Here is a 16,131-nt window from a genome sequence, read left to right as displayed (position 1 = left end):
CATACTCTACCTTGAAGACACTCTCCATACTCTACCTTGAAGACATGAAGAAATTGACCAGATCTACAGTTCTAGGAATGAAAAGGAAAGGACATTCAGAGAATAAAGGTATGTAACTCAATCTATATATCTCAGTTGTACATACAGTAATGTATTTTATAGTTGTAGTAGTTAAAAAATATCTCAGTAAATATCTTTTTTTTTTAGCTTAAAGAATACTTATCTTTTTCCATTATAGTTTGATGAGTTTCTTCACCTGCAAAAGATAACAAGTTCTCATTAAGGTTAGGGTTAAATGTGAATGTAGTAAACAGATTTAGATTGAAGCTAAACATATCAAATGAAAGGTATCAAATGAAAGGTACTTATCTTTTTTCGGGCTATTTGTTTTCTTCCATTAATCTGCATATAGCATACAACCAAAGAACTCTAGATTAAAACAGTGTGAATCTAATTTTAAAACAAACAAACATTTTCTTCGATTCCGAAACCCTAAGTAGAAAAACTCACTAGATTGCGTCCAATGTTTCAATGAATTACTGAGATTTCCAAAAAATTAAAACAATAGTGAACTAGCAAAAATTAACTCGCCCAAACTTGAGGTCGACTAGAACAAACCCTAAATACACTGAGTTATTGCTACAAATTTCATTTCTAACAGAGAAATCTTACCCTTGCACTCCATCGTAGTTTGAATCCCCGAGGATAGTAGCCATTTTCGTAGGACTGTGGTTTCCCGAATCAAGGTCACCGTCGCCTCTAATTTTTGGAGTAGGAAACTGTAGTTTGGTGAGAGTTACGTGTTAGGAAATTGAATATTCCGGTCGGTGAGAGTTGAGATCAGAGAGCAGAGAGGCGTGAGCAGAATGAGTATAGATCGTAGTAGACGGATCTGGAATATGATCCAAAGATTTTGAGTAGAGAGGTGACATTGAGGTCAGAGAGCAGCGAGCAAAGAGGAGATGGAAACTACAGTATAGATCGTAGTAGATGGATCTGGAATATGATCCAAATAACTTTAGTAGAGAGGTGAGATTTGAGATCAGAGAGCAGCGAGCAAAGAGCAAAGAGGAGATGGAAACTACAGTGTAGTAGATGGTTCTGGAATACCATCTACTACATATCCCGTTTCCCTTTTTTTTTTGGGTTTTATATATGTATGTATGTATGTATAGGTATATATCTATGTATATGTATGTACGTATGTATAGGTATATATCTATATATATAGATATTTAATTCAGATTATTTGTTTTGTAGTATTATAAATTATAAATTTTGTTGTTACTAAGTTTTTGTATTATATTATATAGATTTTGTGGTTATTAATTTAGTATAGGTATAATTTCATTTTGTTAAATTGTTATATTAATTAAATCTTTAGTATAGGTATAATTTGATTTTGTTAAAATTTTGCTATGTATTTTTTTGATGGTATATCTAAATCTAATTTGAATTTATATTTGTTATAAATTACAAATAATTGTGTTTTTAGAATTGAATTTACTTTTGTCATATATAAACTTATATATGTACCTATACATACATAAATATATGTATATACATTTATTTATATGTATGTATGTATGTATAGGTATATTTATATAGATGTTAAATTAATATTGTTTGTTGTGTTGTATTATAAATTTTGTGACTACTAAATTGTTATATTAATTAAATCTTTAGTATGTTAGTTTTCCTCTGAACCTAATAATTTGATTTTGTTAAAATTTTGCTATGTATTTTTTTCATGGTATATCTAAATCTAATTTGAATTTATATTTGTTATGTAGAAAATGAAAATTCGATACAAGATGAAAATGTCATTGGTCCAAAACATAATCGGTTATCTTCAATTCAAACTCCAAATCAATTATTTGGAGTTTTTCAATCATCCTTAGTTACTCCGTTGAGCGTATTAACTGAAGGTTAGTAGATTATTATCAAAATTTAAAATGTTATGTACCAATGTTAGCAAATTTTTATATGTATTATGTATGTATAGTATATTTATATAGATGTTAAATTAATTTGTTTGTTGTGTTGTATTATAAATTTTGTGACTACTAAATTGTTATATTAATTAAATCTTTAGTATGTTAGTTTCCTCTGAACCTAATAATTTGATTTTGTTAAAATTTTGCTATGTATTTTTTTCATGGTATATCTAAATCTAATTTGAATTTATATTTGTTATGTAGAAAATGAAAATTCGATACAAGATGAAAATGTCATTGGTCCAAAACATAATCGGTTATCTTCAATTCAAACTCCAAATCAATTATTTGGAGTTTTTCAATCATCCTTAGTTACTCCGTTGAGCGTATTAACTGAAGGTTAGTAGATTATTATCAAAATTTTGAGCGTATTAACTGAAGGTTAGTAGATTATTATCAAAATTTAAAATGTTATGTACCAATGTTAGCAAATTTTTAAATGTTTTAATCTGACATAAAATACTTTATTTTAGGTCCATCAAGGTTGAGCAATAATTTGATTGACAAAAACAGGACACCGTTGTAGGATATCCCCGTGACAGTTAATATGAATCGAGAACGAGGTATTACAAATAATAGTGCTTTTCGATTTGAATTTACTTTTGTCATATATAAAATTATATATGTACCTATACATACATAAATATATGTATATACATACATATTTACATGTATGTATGTATAGGTATATTTATATAGATGTTAAATTAATATTATTTGTTGTGTTGTATTATAATTTTTGTGACTACTAAATTGTTATATTAATTAAATCTTCAGTATGTTAGTTTTTCTCTGAACCTAATAATTTGATTTTGTTAAAATTTTGCTATGTATTTTTTTCATGGTATATCTAAATCTAATTTGAATTTATATTTGTTATGTAGAAAATGAAAATTCGATACAAGATGAAAATGTCATTGGTCCAAAACATAATCGGTCATCTTCTATTCAAACTCCAAATCAATTATTTGGTGTTTTTCAATCATCCTTAGTTACTCCGTTGAGCGTATTAACTGAAGTTTAGTAAGTACATTTAAAATGTTATGTACCAATGTTAGCAAATTTTTAAATGTTTTAATCTGACATAGAAATCTTTATTTTAGGTCCATCAAGGGTGAGCAATAATTTGATGGACAAAAACAGGACACCGTTGCAGGATATCACCGTGACACTTAATATGAATCGAGAACGAGGTATTACAAATAATAGTGCTTTTCAAATTTAACCCTAATTTTCTCATATATACAATTTTTTACTTATTGTTTTTATTATTAAATATCTTAAAATTTCGTTTTTAAGAGTAATTTTGTTACCTACATTCTTACAATATATATATATGAAATTAGATTCCTCCTTCCAAAGTACAAGCAGTACTATAACCAATGCAATGAGGTCTTCGACAATGGAGTTTAGAAACTTAAACAATGACTTCGACGAGGCCATGGAGGAACAAGATTTAACAAATAATGAATCAATTGGTTAGTTCTTACTTCATTTTCATTACATTTGTAGATTTGCCACTAATATATTATTCAAATAATTATTGAACAAGGGTTGCTAAAAATTTAGTTTTATATTTTTGTTGTAGTCACTTATGCCGATTTTGGGGATCCGTGTGATTCATGCCAACATTGCGGCGCCTTATTTTGGTACGAAGAGCGTGTAGGTGCACGGAATTCTAACAGATTTACTAAGTATTCATTATGTTGTACCAATAGAGATGGAGGTTGTTAATGATATAAAGGCAGCTTTAGATGAGCATAATGTTTTGGTTAAGTCGTTTCGAATGGCCAGAAGTGAGATTCAAAAAAATCCTAGAACTGAAATAAGGATGAGACTAATAGGAAAGAGGTCCAAAGATGCAAGGACATATAATCTACCTACAGTCTCCGAGGTTGCTGCATTGATTGTTGGTGATTTAGACCCGGACATGGGTATGCGAGACATTATAGTTGAGTGTAAGTCAGGGTTGCTTAAGAGGATTAATGAGCTCAACCCTGCGTACTTACCATTGCAGTATCCTTTACTGTTTCCTTTTGGAGAAGATGGATATAGGGATGATATACAATTTTGTACAAATACTAACGAAGTGGGTGGTAGCAGGCAACATATATCCCCAAGAGAGTATTTTGCTTTTAAAGTACATGAAAGGCGAAGTCAACTTTCAACCTTATTGCATGCAAGGAGATTGTTACAACAATTTTTAGTTGATGGGTACACAATGGTGGAAGCAGGTCGTCTACTATTCATCCGTAACAATCAAAAGGCATTGCGTTGTGAAGTGTACAAAGGTTTGTCTGATGCATTGTTCAGAGGAGATATAGACCCTTCAACGCAAGGTAAGAGAGTTATTTTACCATCAAGTTTTACGGGTGGTGCAAGATATATGATACAGAATTATCAAGATGCTATGGCTATATGTCGTTGGATAGGGTATCCAAGTTTATTCATTACATTCACATGTAACCCAAAGTGGCCGAAAATCCAACGATATGTTCAACTAAGAGGTTTGAGAGCCGAGGATAGACTAGATATTGTTGCACGAATTTTCAAAATGAAGCTTGATTCATTAATTAAGGAATTCAAGGCAGGGCAATTATTTGGTCCGGTAAAAACATGTAAGAAAAAATTACACTTCAATTTTTTATGTTAAAAATTATTGTACTAACCTCTTAATTTACAGTTATTTTTTTGTTATGACAATGATCTACACAATTGAATTTCAGAAACGGGGATTACCTCATGCTCATATACTTCTTTTTCTTGGTTTGAACACAAGTATTCCATGTCAAACTACAGTGGACTCAATAATCTCCGCTGAAATCCCGAGCAAAGAATTAGATCCTGAGTACCATCAAGCAGTCGAGGAGTTTATGTTACATGGTCCTTGTGGTGTTGCTAGAAAGACATCTCCATGCATGGTAAATGGACAGTGTTCTAAACATTTTCCCAAAAAATTTGTTGAAAACTCAAATTTTGATGCAGATGGTTACCCAATATATAGAAGACGGGATGATGGGAAAACAATTACCAAGAATGGTATTCATTTGGACAACAGATATGTGGTACCCCATAACAGATACTTGCTTTTGAGATACAAGGCACATATGAATGTGGAGTGGTGCAATCAATCTAGATCTATCAAATACTTATTCAAGTACGTGAACAAGGGAAATGATCGCGTTACTGCTGAATTTTATAAAACAACATCAAATGCAGATGGTGTGCAATTAGTCGATGAGATCAACATGTACTATGATTGTAGATACGTTTCTGCATCTGAGGCTACTTGGCGTCTACTAAGTTTTGAGATTCAGTGTAGAAATCCGCCAGTTGAGAGGCTTAGTTTCCATTTACCAGATAACCAAACGGTCTTCTTTCAGGATGATGAGGATGTTGAGACAGTATTGAACAAAGAAACTTTGGGGCAAAGCATGTTCACACAATGGTTTGAGGCAAACAAAACTTTCCAAGAAGCTAAATTGCTAACCTATATTGAGATGCCCAATAAATTTGTGTGGAAGAAAAATATTCGTCAATGGCATCCACGTAAAAGAGGTTTTTCTATTGGCCGTATCTTTTATGTTCCACCGGGTACTGGGGAATTATATTATCTCCGATGTTTGTTGAACATAGTCAGGGGCCCAACAACCTTTTCTGACATAAGGTCATATAATGGAGTACAGTACAATACTTTTAAGGAGGCATGTTATGCGCGGGGTTTATTACAAGATGATACTGAATATGTTGATGCAATATTGGAAGCTAGCCATTTTGCAACTCCCCACTCACTAAGAAAGTTGTTTGTTATTCTGTTGTTGTCAAATACAATGGCACGTCCTGAAGTTGTATGGGAGAAGGTGTGGACACATCTGGCTGATGATGCTCAACATACCCGTAGGAGATTATTAAACTTGCAAGGTATTATTATTTCAACTATTAAAGGTTTATGTACTAATTTTTTTTTAAAATTTTATTTAATGGACCTATCTTTTGTTACAGATATATTTCTAACTGATGAAGAGAAAATGAATTTTGCGCTAATGGAATTGTCAAAGCTTTTATTAGTCTATAACAAGACTTTGAAAGATTTTTCAAACATGCCGGTAATTAATGAAGCAAGTCATGTTCATGTGGAAAACCGGTTGTTGTGGGAAGAGTTAGCATATGACCGTGCTAGGGAAAACGAGGAGAGTCAACGGCTTAAGGAGAGACTTACAGAAGAACAAAAAGCAATATATGATGTCGTTATCAATGATATTGATTCCAACAATGGTGGACTGTTTTTTGTTTATGGGTATGGTGGTACAGGAAAGACATTTTTGTGGCGTGCGCTCTCTTCTTATATTAGAGCAAAAGGCGAAATTGTTATCAATGTGGCATCGAGTGGGATAGCATCTTTACTTCTTCCGGGTGGAAGGACTGCACATTCAAGGTTTTCAATACCAATCTCTGTCAATGAAGATTCTGTGCAATATAAATCAAGGCAGTCAATTAGCTGAACTCATCATTCGTGCAAAACTAATAATTTGGGATGAAGCACCGATGATGCACAAACATTGTTTTGAGGCGTTGGATAAAACAATGAGAGATTTGTTAAGGTTTGTTAACAATGAAAGTCAAAACAAGACTTTTGGAGGAAAGACAGTGGTTCTAGGTGGGGACTTTAGGCAAATATTACCAGTGGTGCCAAAGGGTTCAAGACAGGACATTGTTTCTGCAACAATTAATTTTTCATATCTTTGGAGACATTGTAGAGTTGCGTTTAACAAAAAATTTGAGATTAACTACAATGGAACCTCGATTGAATCAAGACAAAGTTGAAGAATTTGCGAATTGGCTAATTTCAATAGGTGATGGTAATATTGGGGTAGATGTTGATGGTTACGCTGATTTTAATATCCCCAGTCAATTGTTATTAAAGTCAAATGGTGATCCTATTTCCTCTATTGTGAAAAGTACCTTCCCCAACTTTACTGGTGCAAGCAGTGATGGAAGTTGTTTTAAGAACAGTGCAATACTAGCACCAACGTTAGAGGTGGTCAATGAGGTCAACCAGTATATGTCTAACTTAACTGAGGGGGAAGGAAAGACATATTTGAGTTCTGACACAACGTGTAAAGGCGATGGTTCCAGTTCAGTTCTTGCTGATGTGCATACACCAGAATTCCAAAATACCATAAGAGCATCCGGCCTTCCAAATCATTCTCTGACTTTGAAAGTGGGGTCTCTTGTAATGTTAATGAGGAACATTGATCATAGTCTTGGTTTATGCAATGGAACTAGGTTGGTGGCAACAAGATTAGGTAATCATGTTGTTGAAGGAATCATATTAGCAGGTCCTAATGCTGGGACTAAGGTATTAATTGCTAGAATGACTATCACCCATTCGAACTCGAGATTACCTTTCAAGTTCAACAGAAGACAATTTCCACTTATGTTGTCATATGCAATGACTATTAACAAGAGTCAAGGGCAGACGCTTTCCAATGTTGGCTTGATACTGAAGAAACCAGTTTTTGTGCATGGCCAATTATATGTAATGGCCAATTATATGTTGCCGCATCAAGAGTTAGTCAACCAGACGGACTGAAGATTTTAGTATGTGATGAATCAAAACAAGATTGTAATTCTACTACTAATGTAGTTTACAAAGAGGTCTTTAATAATTTATAAATTATTTCATTATTAATATTATTTTATCTTCTTTTCGTTTTCGGCAGTATTTCATTTTCACCGATCTATTTGATCTATTTTCATACCGTGTATCGCACGGGCCAACTGCTAGTTACCATTTAATGTGCCTTCAATTTATTTACAAATACAAAAATTATTAACCACAAATATAAAATATATTAACTATAAGCACATAATTTATAAACTAGGATTCACAATGTAATATGAATCCTAGTCCATGAAATAACAATTGTCCCAGACTACTCTAGGTTGATCCCGATATGAGTAAGGACTTGAGTACCGACCTTATAATAGTACGTTCTGGTTCCAAGCTACAACCGGGCATAGTGGGCACTTCTATAGTTCTACTCAGTAAAACTTCTATACATAATGATTGTCCAGAAGCCAAAAGACAGATGTTATACTTGAAGCCACAGCTACAAGTGAGAGTGCAGCGTAAACATACTGCACAAGAGATGCATTTGATCACACCAGATTTAAGTTAAAAGTGATTTTAAATACAATCAAAGATCAAAACATAAACCCTTATACTTCACGGGATCGAAAGGAGAAAATTTCTTCAAAATAATTGATCCAAGAAGAGAGTTAAGGCTGGAAATATGCGGTAAATTTTCAAGCCATGATGAGAACACTGATACATAGATGGCAAGGCCACCTGTTGGGATGCATCAAGGAAAAAGTGTGAGAATCCCATTTTCATAAACTTCAAACTATCACCAACATCTCAAAACAGATAACACCTCAGGTGATATGTGGATATAATCTTATTCTTGAAACCACCATTCAGACTTCAGGCTCTGCCTTGATTGCAAGAAACATACAACAACCTAACTGAGAACACCTTGCAAACAATTCTTCAACACTTTGAACCATAATCACAATCATTGTGGGGTTAGAGTCCATATGCGGACACAAGCATCCTCCCCCGAACTTACAATATTGTAGTCATCCAAGAAAGATAGTCCATATACCCCACCCAAATGAGCTCCCTTGATCGTAGTTCTATCAGAGGCTGGCTTGCTCACTTCATATACAATGACACAGGTATCTAGAGATCCAGTTGCTACCTTGCTATTGTCAGGGGACCATGCTAAGCAATTTATCCGGGCAGTATGGTATAACATATTCTTAACCTTAACCTGCAAAACAAGTTTCTCAAGATTTTTATTTCAAAAAAAAAAAAAAAAAACTTCTCAAGATTTTAAAACGATGTAATGTATGCTACCAAATTCCATTTAATTTAAAATTTAAAAAAAAAAAATAAATAAATAAATAAAAATAAAAAAACATAAACATTAAGTACCTCACGAGAAGCACGATCCCAGACAACAGCCTCTCTGTTCGCATCGCCCGAGGCGAACATGGACAAATCTGGAGAGTAACGAATGACAGTGATAGCTCCCCTATGTTTTTCAATGACAGCCTCTTCATTGAGAGAATCGCCTGTAACAGAATATATATATAGTTTACCATTCTGAGCACCAACAATAACTTCAGTTCCATCAGGTGAAATTACACACGCTGTCACAGGAAATCCAAGGTTGATGGTTGAAACCACATGTGTCCCTCGAAGGAGAACAACTCCTGTCTCGATTGCAACTAAAGCCAGTTCAGGTGAATGAAGAGCAAGGCTCAAGTCTTTTGGTTGATTGCCAATGTCAACATTATCTTCACTGGTACATTGATCTCCGCTTAGAGATGCTCTCCAAATCTGTTTCGGACATAGAAGTAAAATAATGTATTAAACTGAGATAGAAATCAAATAATGTATTAAACTAAGGAACATAAATTTTTGAGTTTCAAAAGATGCAAACTCTCTTTATACAAGCTCATTATAGCCAAAGCTTTGAGTATCTAAATCTATTTTATAACTAACAGTATTTCCACTATTTGATAACACAAGCTGACTACCATAAATTATGGAACAATTTGCAACTCCTTTTCCTCACTCTTAAGAAACAATTACTGGAAACTCAACCTAATATAAAAATTTGATTACAGGATTTAGCTTAACAATACAGAAAGAATAGCATAAAATTGAATAACAGAAGATTTTAACATTCACAAAGACTATTTCATACACAGGCAAATATATTTAGATGTAAAATACAATCTAAAGAACTCTACTCACCTTATTGTCGAATGCAAATGAAACAATTTCTCCTCCAACAGCTGCAAAATATTTGATTTGGGAATTTGCCTTCCTCTCTAATTTTCCACAATAACCAATGCCTTGAAGCCATTTAACAATTAAACCATCATAGCTGCTAGATAATATAACTCTTGGCTCACTATTCAGTACTGCTAATGAATTAGCATTCTTTATGTGTCCAGAGAAAGAAACAGGATCTTTGTCTAAATTGCTTGCAGAGAATATGGAAATAGTGCCACCAAGAGAAACAGTTACAAGATGATCGTTCTGCCATAGACACCCGACTAGCATGTCTTCAACTCCACCTGAACCAGAACAAGTTAATGTTTTCTTCACTTTTCCATTTCCATCATCAGATATATCCCATATTTTGGCAGACTTGTCAGCTGACACAGTTAGCACCTGAACTTGACAAGCATAAAAAAGTATGGGTTGCTGAGAACCAATAAAAGATGCACTAAGAACTCTAATAAACCCAAAAAAATCAAGATGCCAAATATTTATGTCGTTAAAAATTGCAACAGGTATTAACAGCGCATTCAGGGAAAATAAATATCGTGACTAAAAACACTTAATACAGTTTCACCAAGTAGTAGGGAAGTATATTAGTACAGTTTCAACAAACTATTATTGTCTTAAGGGTGAGTAGTCAAAGTGCTTACCAAAGAGAAAAAAACTTCAGCATCAAAACGACGAAAATTTGGGAAATACAATTGAAAAAAAAAAAAACAAAACAAAACAAACAAACAAACAATAGATTGGATGAGGAGAGACAGAACTACCTGTTTACTATCAGGATTCCAGCTCACAGCATATATACTGCCCTGATGGCCATTCTCGGAAGACAGCTCTCCAATTTTATCCCCTGTTTTGGCATCATATAGTACACCCTTCTTGTCAGAGCTGACACTAATTAATTTACTACCGTCTGGAGAGAACCGCAAGCAGTTTACAAAATTCGAATGATGCCTGCAGGATAAAAATTCATAATTACGTAGTAATAAGTTCAAATAGCATGAAAAAGCAATGAGTTCCATCAGCTAGAGTGCAATCATACTACCTCGTAGCTAGAAACAACGGTAGTTGGTCTAAAAATATAGTAGTCTTAGAGTCTGTTGAATAACATGAGCTCCCCTTGGTTATATTTTAAGATATTCAATTAAACAAAAAGATTGATCATGAAACTACCCCATAGCATTTCTTTTCTTTCTCTGTCTTGTCCACCCCCACCCTCACCCCTTTCTTTTTTTACTTGAAACAGAAATCATTAAATCAACATAGGTATACTAAAACATTCTACTCTAAAATGAGCATCCAGAAGAAAACATATTCAATTCAACCTGATCTACTAGAAATTTCTTTCATCAACTCTAAACTGTGCCAATTAATGCTAAACTTAAAGCCTAATATAGGGTTGAAAGTGTTTTTCTTAGTAATAAACATTCTATGAAACCATAGACAAGGCATAAGAAATCAAAGCAATTCCTTCATCCCCAAAGCTGGGCCATGATGCCACTACTGCAATGATATCCTTGCAGTCAGGCATCCAACTTTCTGATTGAATTTTTATTTCTCTTATTACAGGGTGGCAATCAGTCAATAGATATCAGAGCAAACGAATGTAAGATTCAATGCAAATAATCTACATTTTCAGCATAAGCATACTCATATACTGCAAACTTAAATGAGCTCGCACACAATAAGATTATGTTTAAAAGGGCAGAGACAACATTGGCTTTGATTTGATATAACAGAAGAGGTAAGAAACCTGTGAGATAGCTTGAACTTAAAAGGGGGTCCTTCATAAAAGTTCACCAAAAAGTCTTCACCGCATGTTGCAATCCGGAAAGGCCTCGTCGGCTTAAATGCACAACTCAAAACTCTCTTTGAGTGGCCATCAAATTCTCCCACGTTTGAACCTGAATCCCACCTGCCATTGTTATTTGTTAAATATGCAAGAATTAATCCGCAAGGAGTTAGAACTGCGGGAGAAAAAAATAAAATCAGCTCCTCCTTGAGCTATATGATCTCCACAATCAACCTCGCTCGAAATCTTAAGTTTAAGAGCGATAAATCTTGTCTACAAGGAACTAATCCAAAGCAGAGACTTATGTCCGAAAAGGAAGTGGCTGCTCAGCTGCTAATCATTAAGAAAACAGTAAAACCTCAGAATTAGGATTTAGGATTTAGGATTTAGGAAAGCAACTCACATGAAGGCGCGAACTAGGGACTTGCCCTTGCCATCACCGGAAGCGACAATGCGCATCCCATCGGGGGACCACTGGAGATCGTCGATCCGACCGGAGAGCACCCGGAACTCCTTCTTGAGTACAAAATCGTTGTGGGTGCCCCAGATCCGGACGGTGCCGGAGACGTCGGCGGAGGCGATCCACTCGCCGTTAGGGGAGTACCTGGCGACGGTGGTCTGGTAAGCGTGCTCGGCGTAGACGGCGACCTCGAGGGGGCGGTCAAGGTAGCGGATGATGACGGATCGGCCATTGCAATAGAGGATGGAGTTGGATTTCGGGTCACCCGATATGAGGATGCCCCGACCCCGCTCCGTTGAAGGGACACAAGCATACGTCTCCTTGAGCTTCGCTAACATGTTGTGCATAGCGCGATATGATAGGATAGCGAGAAAAAAGGGGAAGACTATCACTATGACTATGAAATATGAATAATTGGAATTGGAATGAATGTTCAGAGTTCAGAGAACAGCGCTGGAAAGAAGGACGTGGAGTTGGGATTGCCTGACCCCAGCTGCACTGTACAGCTCACACCTGCCCTTTTATCATTGGTTTGCACTATAAACCATGCAAAAACCTTTACCTGCTGCTGCTGGGGTCCACCTAACTCAAATCAAATCAAATCTTTTTTTTTTTTTTTAAACAAATCAAATCAAATCTTTAATCTTTTATGTTATGATATAAATTACTACAATTGACTCTCATTCTTAACCTTTTTTTTCATTTCCTTTCTTTTCTTTTTTTTTTCTGAACGGAGAGCAATGGATAATACACTAGTCTGGGTCACGCGAATTGGCCCAATATATATATATATATATATACATATATATATATATATATATATATATTTTAGAGACTTTGTACTTACGAAATCTCAAGAACTGGATGATGAATAATACACTAGACTTGGACCACATGGACCGGCTTAAAAGAGTAATTGTATTAAGAAAGCCCAAGAAAGAGACCCAACGCAAAGCTACCGAAGAATTCAATAAGGATTGGACTTAGTAATATTAGCAGGATTAGGGTTTATTAATTATAATGTAACAAAGACTCTCAATATGGGGCAGTCAGGATTCTTATTATTTGCAGGGCTCTAGGCTCAAAATATGTATAAATAAATCCTCCATTCTTGGAGGAGGGGGAGGCAATTCTGAGCAATACAATACTTATATTCTCTCCATATATTCTTTCTACATTCTTCATTCTTCATATATCTCGCTATAAACCAACAGAGGGAACCACCTAAAAGTCATAAAACAAACAGAGGGAACCGCCACTCTTTGAGAGCATCTCCCTTTGTTCAAGTTTTTTCACAACTTTATAGATTTTGAGTATGATAGAAGTTTTAGAAAAAAAATCTATATCTTTGACACGCCCAACTGAAATGTGCAGTTCCCTCCACAAACTAATATTTGCAGTTGTTCATTTTCATTCTATCTGCTCAAGTTAGCCTAAAGTCTACAAAAATCATAAACTATTGATTGGGCAGCCCTAAGTGTATGTTGAGGTAAATTTTATGTAATAGTATGTAAATCACATAAAGGGAGACTTGTCTGAGGATTTAATAGGGTTACTCTTTAACTTGGTCATATTTAAGCGCATAACTTTATTGAAATTGTTATATTTCATTTCCGTTTAACAGTTTTAATTTGGTCATATTTAAGCGCACGGTCCCCCATATTCGCGCTGAGAGGCACAGGAGCTGGCTCAGGGGGAATCGTCACTTATGGGGATTGAACCCGAGTTCTCTCGGAATTCTTCCCCACAAAGAGAGCTACCCCATTAGGTTAGGAAATTAAGACTTTGTTACATGTGAGAAACAATTGGACTTGATGTAATGCAAATCATGTCTAGACTTAAGGGAGACAGAGACACCATCACCAAGTTGCGTAGAACTTAGACTCTTAGGTCCCCAATCAGCTAAGGTATTTTATCAAACACTTTGTCTACCACTCTTTCTAGGCCTAGCCCTCTCTGGATTCCACTCTTTCTAGGCCTAGCCCTCTCTGGATCGTAGGGTGGGAATGTAAATGAGTAAGACTACATGGAAGCACAATCTCTTGTCACTACCACTCTCTCAAATTCCTCACTCATTATGGCCGTACATGAGCAAGAATCAATACACAACATCATCCACACAAAAGCATTTAAGACACAATTGCAAGAATCTCATCTATTCAACAATGGAAGATCAAGCATGCACAATCTCTAGATCATTAAATCCAACTCCTAGAGATTCTAGCTACAATTCATCATGTAATTGAATAGCAATTATAAGAAATCAAATCTAGCAAGTAGTAGAAGATGATTACCAAACTTGAATCCACAATAGCAATCTTCAAATACAAAAATTGGAGTGTAGCTAGTTGAATCTAGTCTAGAGAGATATTAAAAAAAAAATTCTAAAAAAGCTCTTGGAAAGTTGAAATGAAAAGTAGATTGTCAATCCTACCACAAGCCTTTGCTTAAAATGTTGATTTTCTGCCCAGATCCCCGTCCACGAGTGGTCCACTTTCGTGGACAGGGTTGTGGGACTTTCTGTTTCCTGTCCACGACCCGTCCACGAACTTGGACAGCTTTGTGGATGGATGACAGTCCGAATTTGTCCGTTTGGTCTTCATCAAAGTTGTAGCCCTTTAACTTCCTGTTCTAAGGCCACTTGAATCACCTCATTTGGATACTCCTAGCTCAAGATATGCTCAAATTACCAAATTGTCGCAGAAGTGCCCTAAAAATTACAGTTTTTGCTATTCTCCACAAATGCAACCACACAATTAGTCATTGTTCTTATCTTTTATTAAAATAAGCTATTCTAAGCATGTAATATGATCAAAAAACTCCATTTATAGCACAAGATGTCTCTCAGATACCCCACAAAAGGTAGCATCTTTGGCATTTATCAAAAGAATTACTCAAGAAATTTCTTTAAGCCTATAGTTCGAAACCTTAAAACTTGAACATGTATGTCCGAGGAATAAAATGTCCTAGTAATATATCCCAAGGAAAATTTTTTCCTTAAAAGCCTAGATAATCTGTGTAGAACAAAAAGTAATGTTCAGTGCAAAAATAATCTTTAACGGTTGGTCTCTACACATTGGTCAATAGCCGTTTGAATTAGGTCTTCCCTCTATCGGACTTTTTTCACTTTCCTATAAATACCCTCTTCTAAGACTGAAGAAGGGCTAGTCATTCAAAATTTCTTTAGTGTTCAAGCGACCAGTGTTTAAAAGAGAAAGTGAGAGACAAAAGCTGAAAAGATTATATCTAAATTTTAGAGACTTTGGCTGCTCAACCTACAAAGATCAAGATTCTTCAAACCAAGATCTCTAGTTGGAGAAAAAAGAAAAACATTTTCTTCAACCTTTGTAACCTCTACTCGGTAGAAATAGAAAGAAGCAGAGTAAACTCGTGTTGATTTGAAAACCTAGTGGTGGAGTTCACGGCTGGCTTCGTGTTCAAAGCGTGAACGTTTGTGATTTGTACTAGGAGATAGTGCAAACGTCCTTAGGAGTTTAAGGAAAAGAGTGGAGTATGCTTTTTTTTTTTGGTGGAAAAGAGTGGAGTATGCTAGTTATAGCCTAATCACTGTAAAAAATCTTTCTCTCATTCTCTTTAATTATTTATTCCTTTATTGCATAACTTTCACCAAACCTAAAATTTGTTAAGACTAAAATCACGTGCAAAGAACTTCAAAAAGGGTTAACAAATATATGTTGTGCATTCTGAATGAGAGGTCAAAGTTACCACTCGGTTGCTTTAATGTTTCATAAAAGTTTTCAAAATATTACAAGTCAAATTCACCCCATCCTCTAGACTTATACCATAACCCTCCCAAGGACCAACATAACTCAATTGTTATACCATGGACCAAAGTTCAAATTGTGTTTTGACCTTAGTCCAACACGACATTCATATTATTTACACACAATTAATATATTATGTACATTAAGTTAATATTGTACATAATGTACATTAAGTTAAAAAAATTAGTAAAATAAATAAATAAATACATCGCTTGAAACTTTTGTGCCTAAAA

The 16,131-nt window shown here is 34.8% G+C and overlaps 1 protein-coding gene and 1 pseudogene across 1 annotated transcript; one reads left to right on the top strand and one right to left on the bottom strand.

The window, feature by feature from the left end:
• Positions 1-44: 44 nt before the first annotated feature.
• LOC116010878 lies at positions 45-7,673 on the top strand (annotated as a pseudogene).
• Positions 7,674-8,033: 360 nt separating this feature from the next.
• On the bottom strand, positions 8,034-12,584 carry LOC116010246 (actin-interacting protein 1-2-like). Its single transcript, XM_031249567.1, has 6 exons — positions 12,057-12,584; positions 11,615-11,776; positions 10,629-10,815; positions 9,826-10,248; positions 8,998-9,405; positions 8,034-8,833 (listed from the first exon to the last, which is right to left on the bottom strand). The coding sequence occupies exons 1-6, from the start codon at positions 12,458-12,460 to the stop codon at positions 8,576-8,578; spliced, it is 1,842 nt and encodes a 613-aa protein (XP_031105427.1). The 5' UTR covers positions 12,461-12,584; the 3' UTR covers positions 8,034-8,575.
• Positions 12,585-16,131: the final 3,547 nt, after the last annotated feature.

This window comes from Ipomoea triloba, chromosome 2 (assembly GCF_003576645.1).
Source record: "Ipomoea triloba cultivar NCNSP0323 chromosome 2, ASM357664v1".
In the NCBI taxonomy this organism is placed as follows: Eukaryota; Viridiplantae; Streptophyta; class Magnoliopsida; order Solanales; family Convolvulaceae; genus Ipomoea; species Ipomoea triloba.
The sequence above is the reverse complement of the archived record's forward strand: the minus strand, read 5'-3'. Positions and strand labels throughout refer to the sequence as shown.

Bases quoted from the DNA above. Each gene is read 5' to 3' on its own strand.
- LOC116010246 (XM_031249567.1), bottom strand. From the start codon at position 12,460: ATGCACAACATGTTAGCGAAGCTCAAGGAGACGTATGCTTGTGTCCCT. The intron at 10,816-11,614 runs GTTTCTTACCTC...TTTATCCTGCAG, and splicing joins AAGTTCAAGCTATCTCACAG to GCATCATTCGAATTTTGTAA. The intron at 8,834-8,997 runs GTACTTAATGTT...CTTGTTTTGCAG, and splicing joins GGGATCGTGCTTCTCGTGAG to GTTAAGGTTAAGAATATGTT.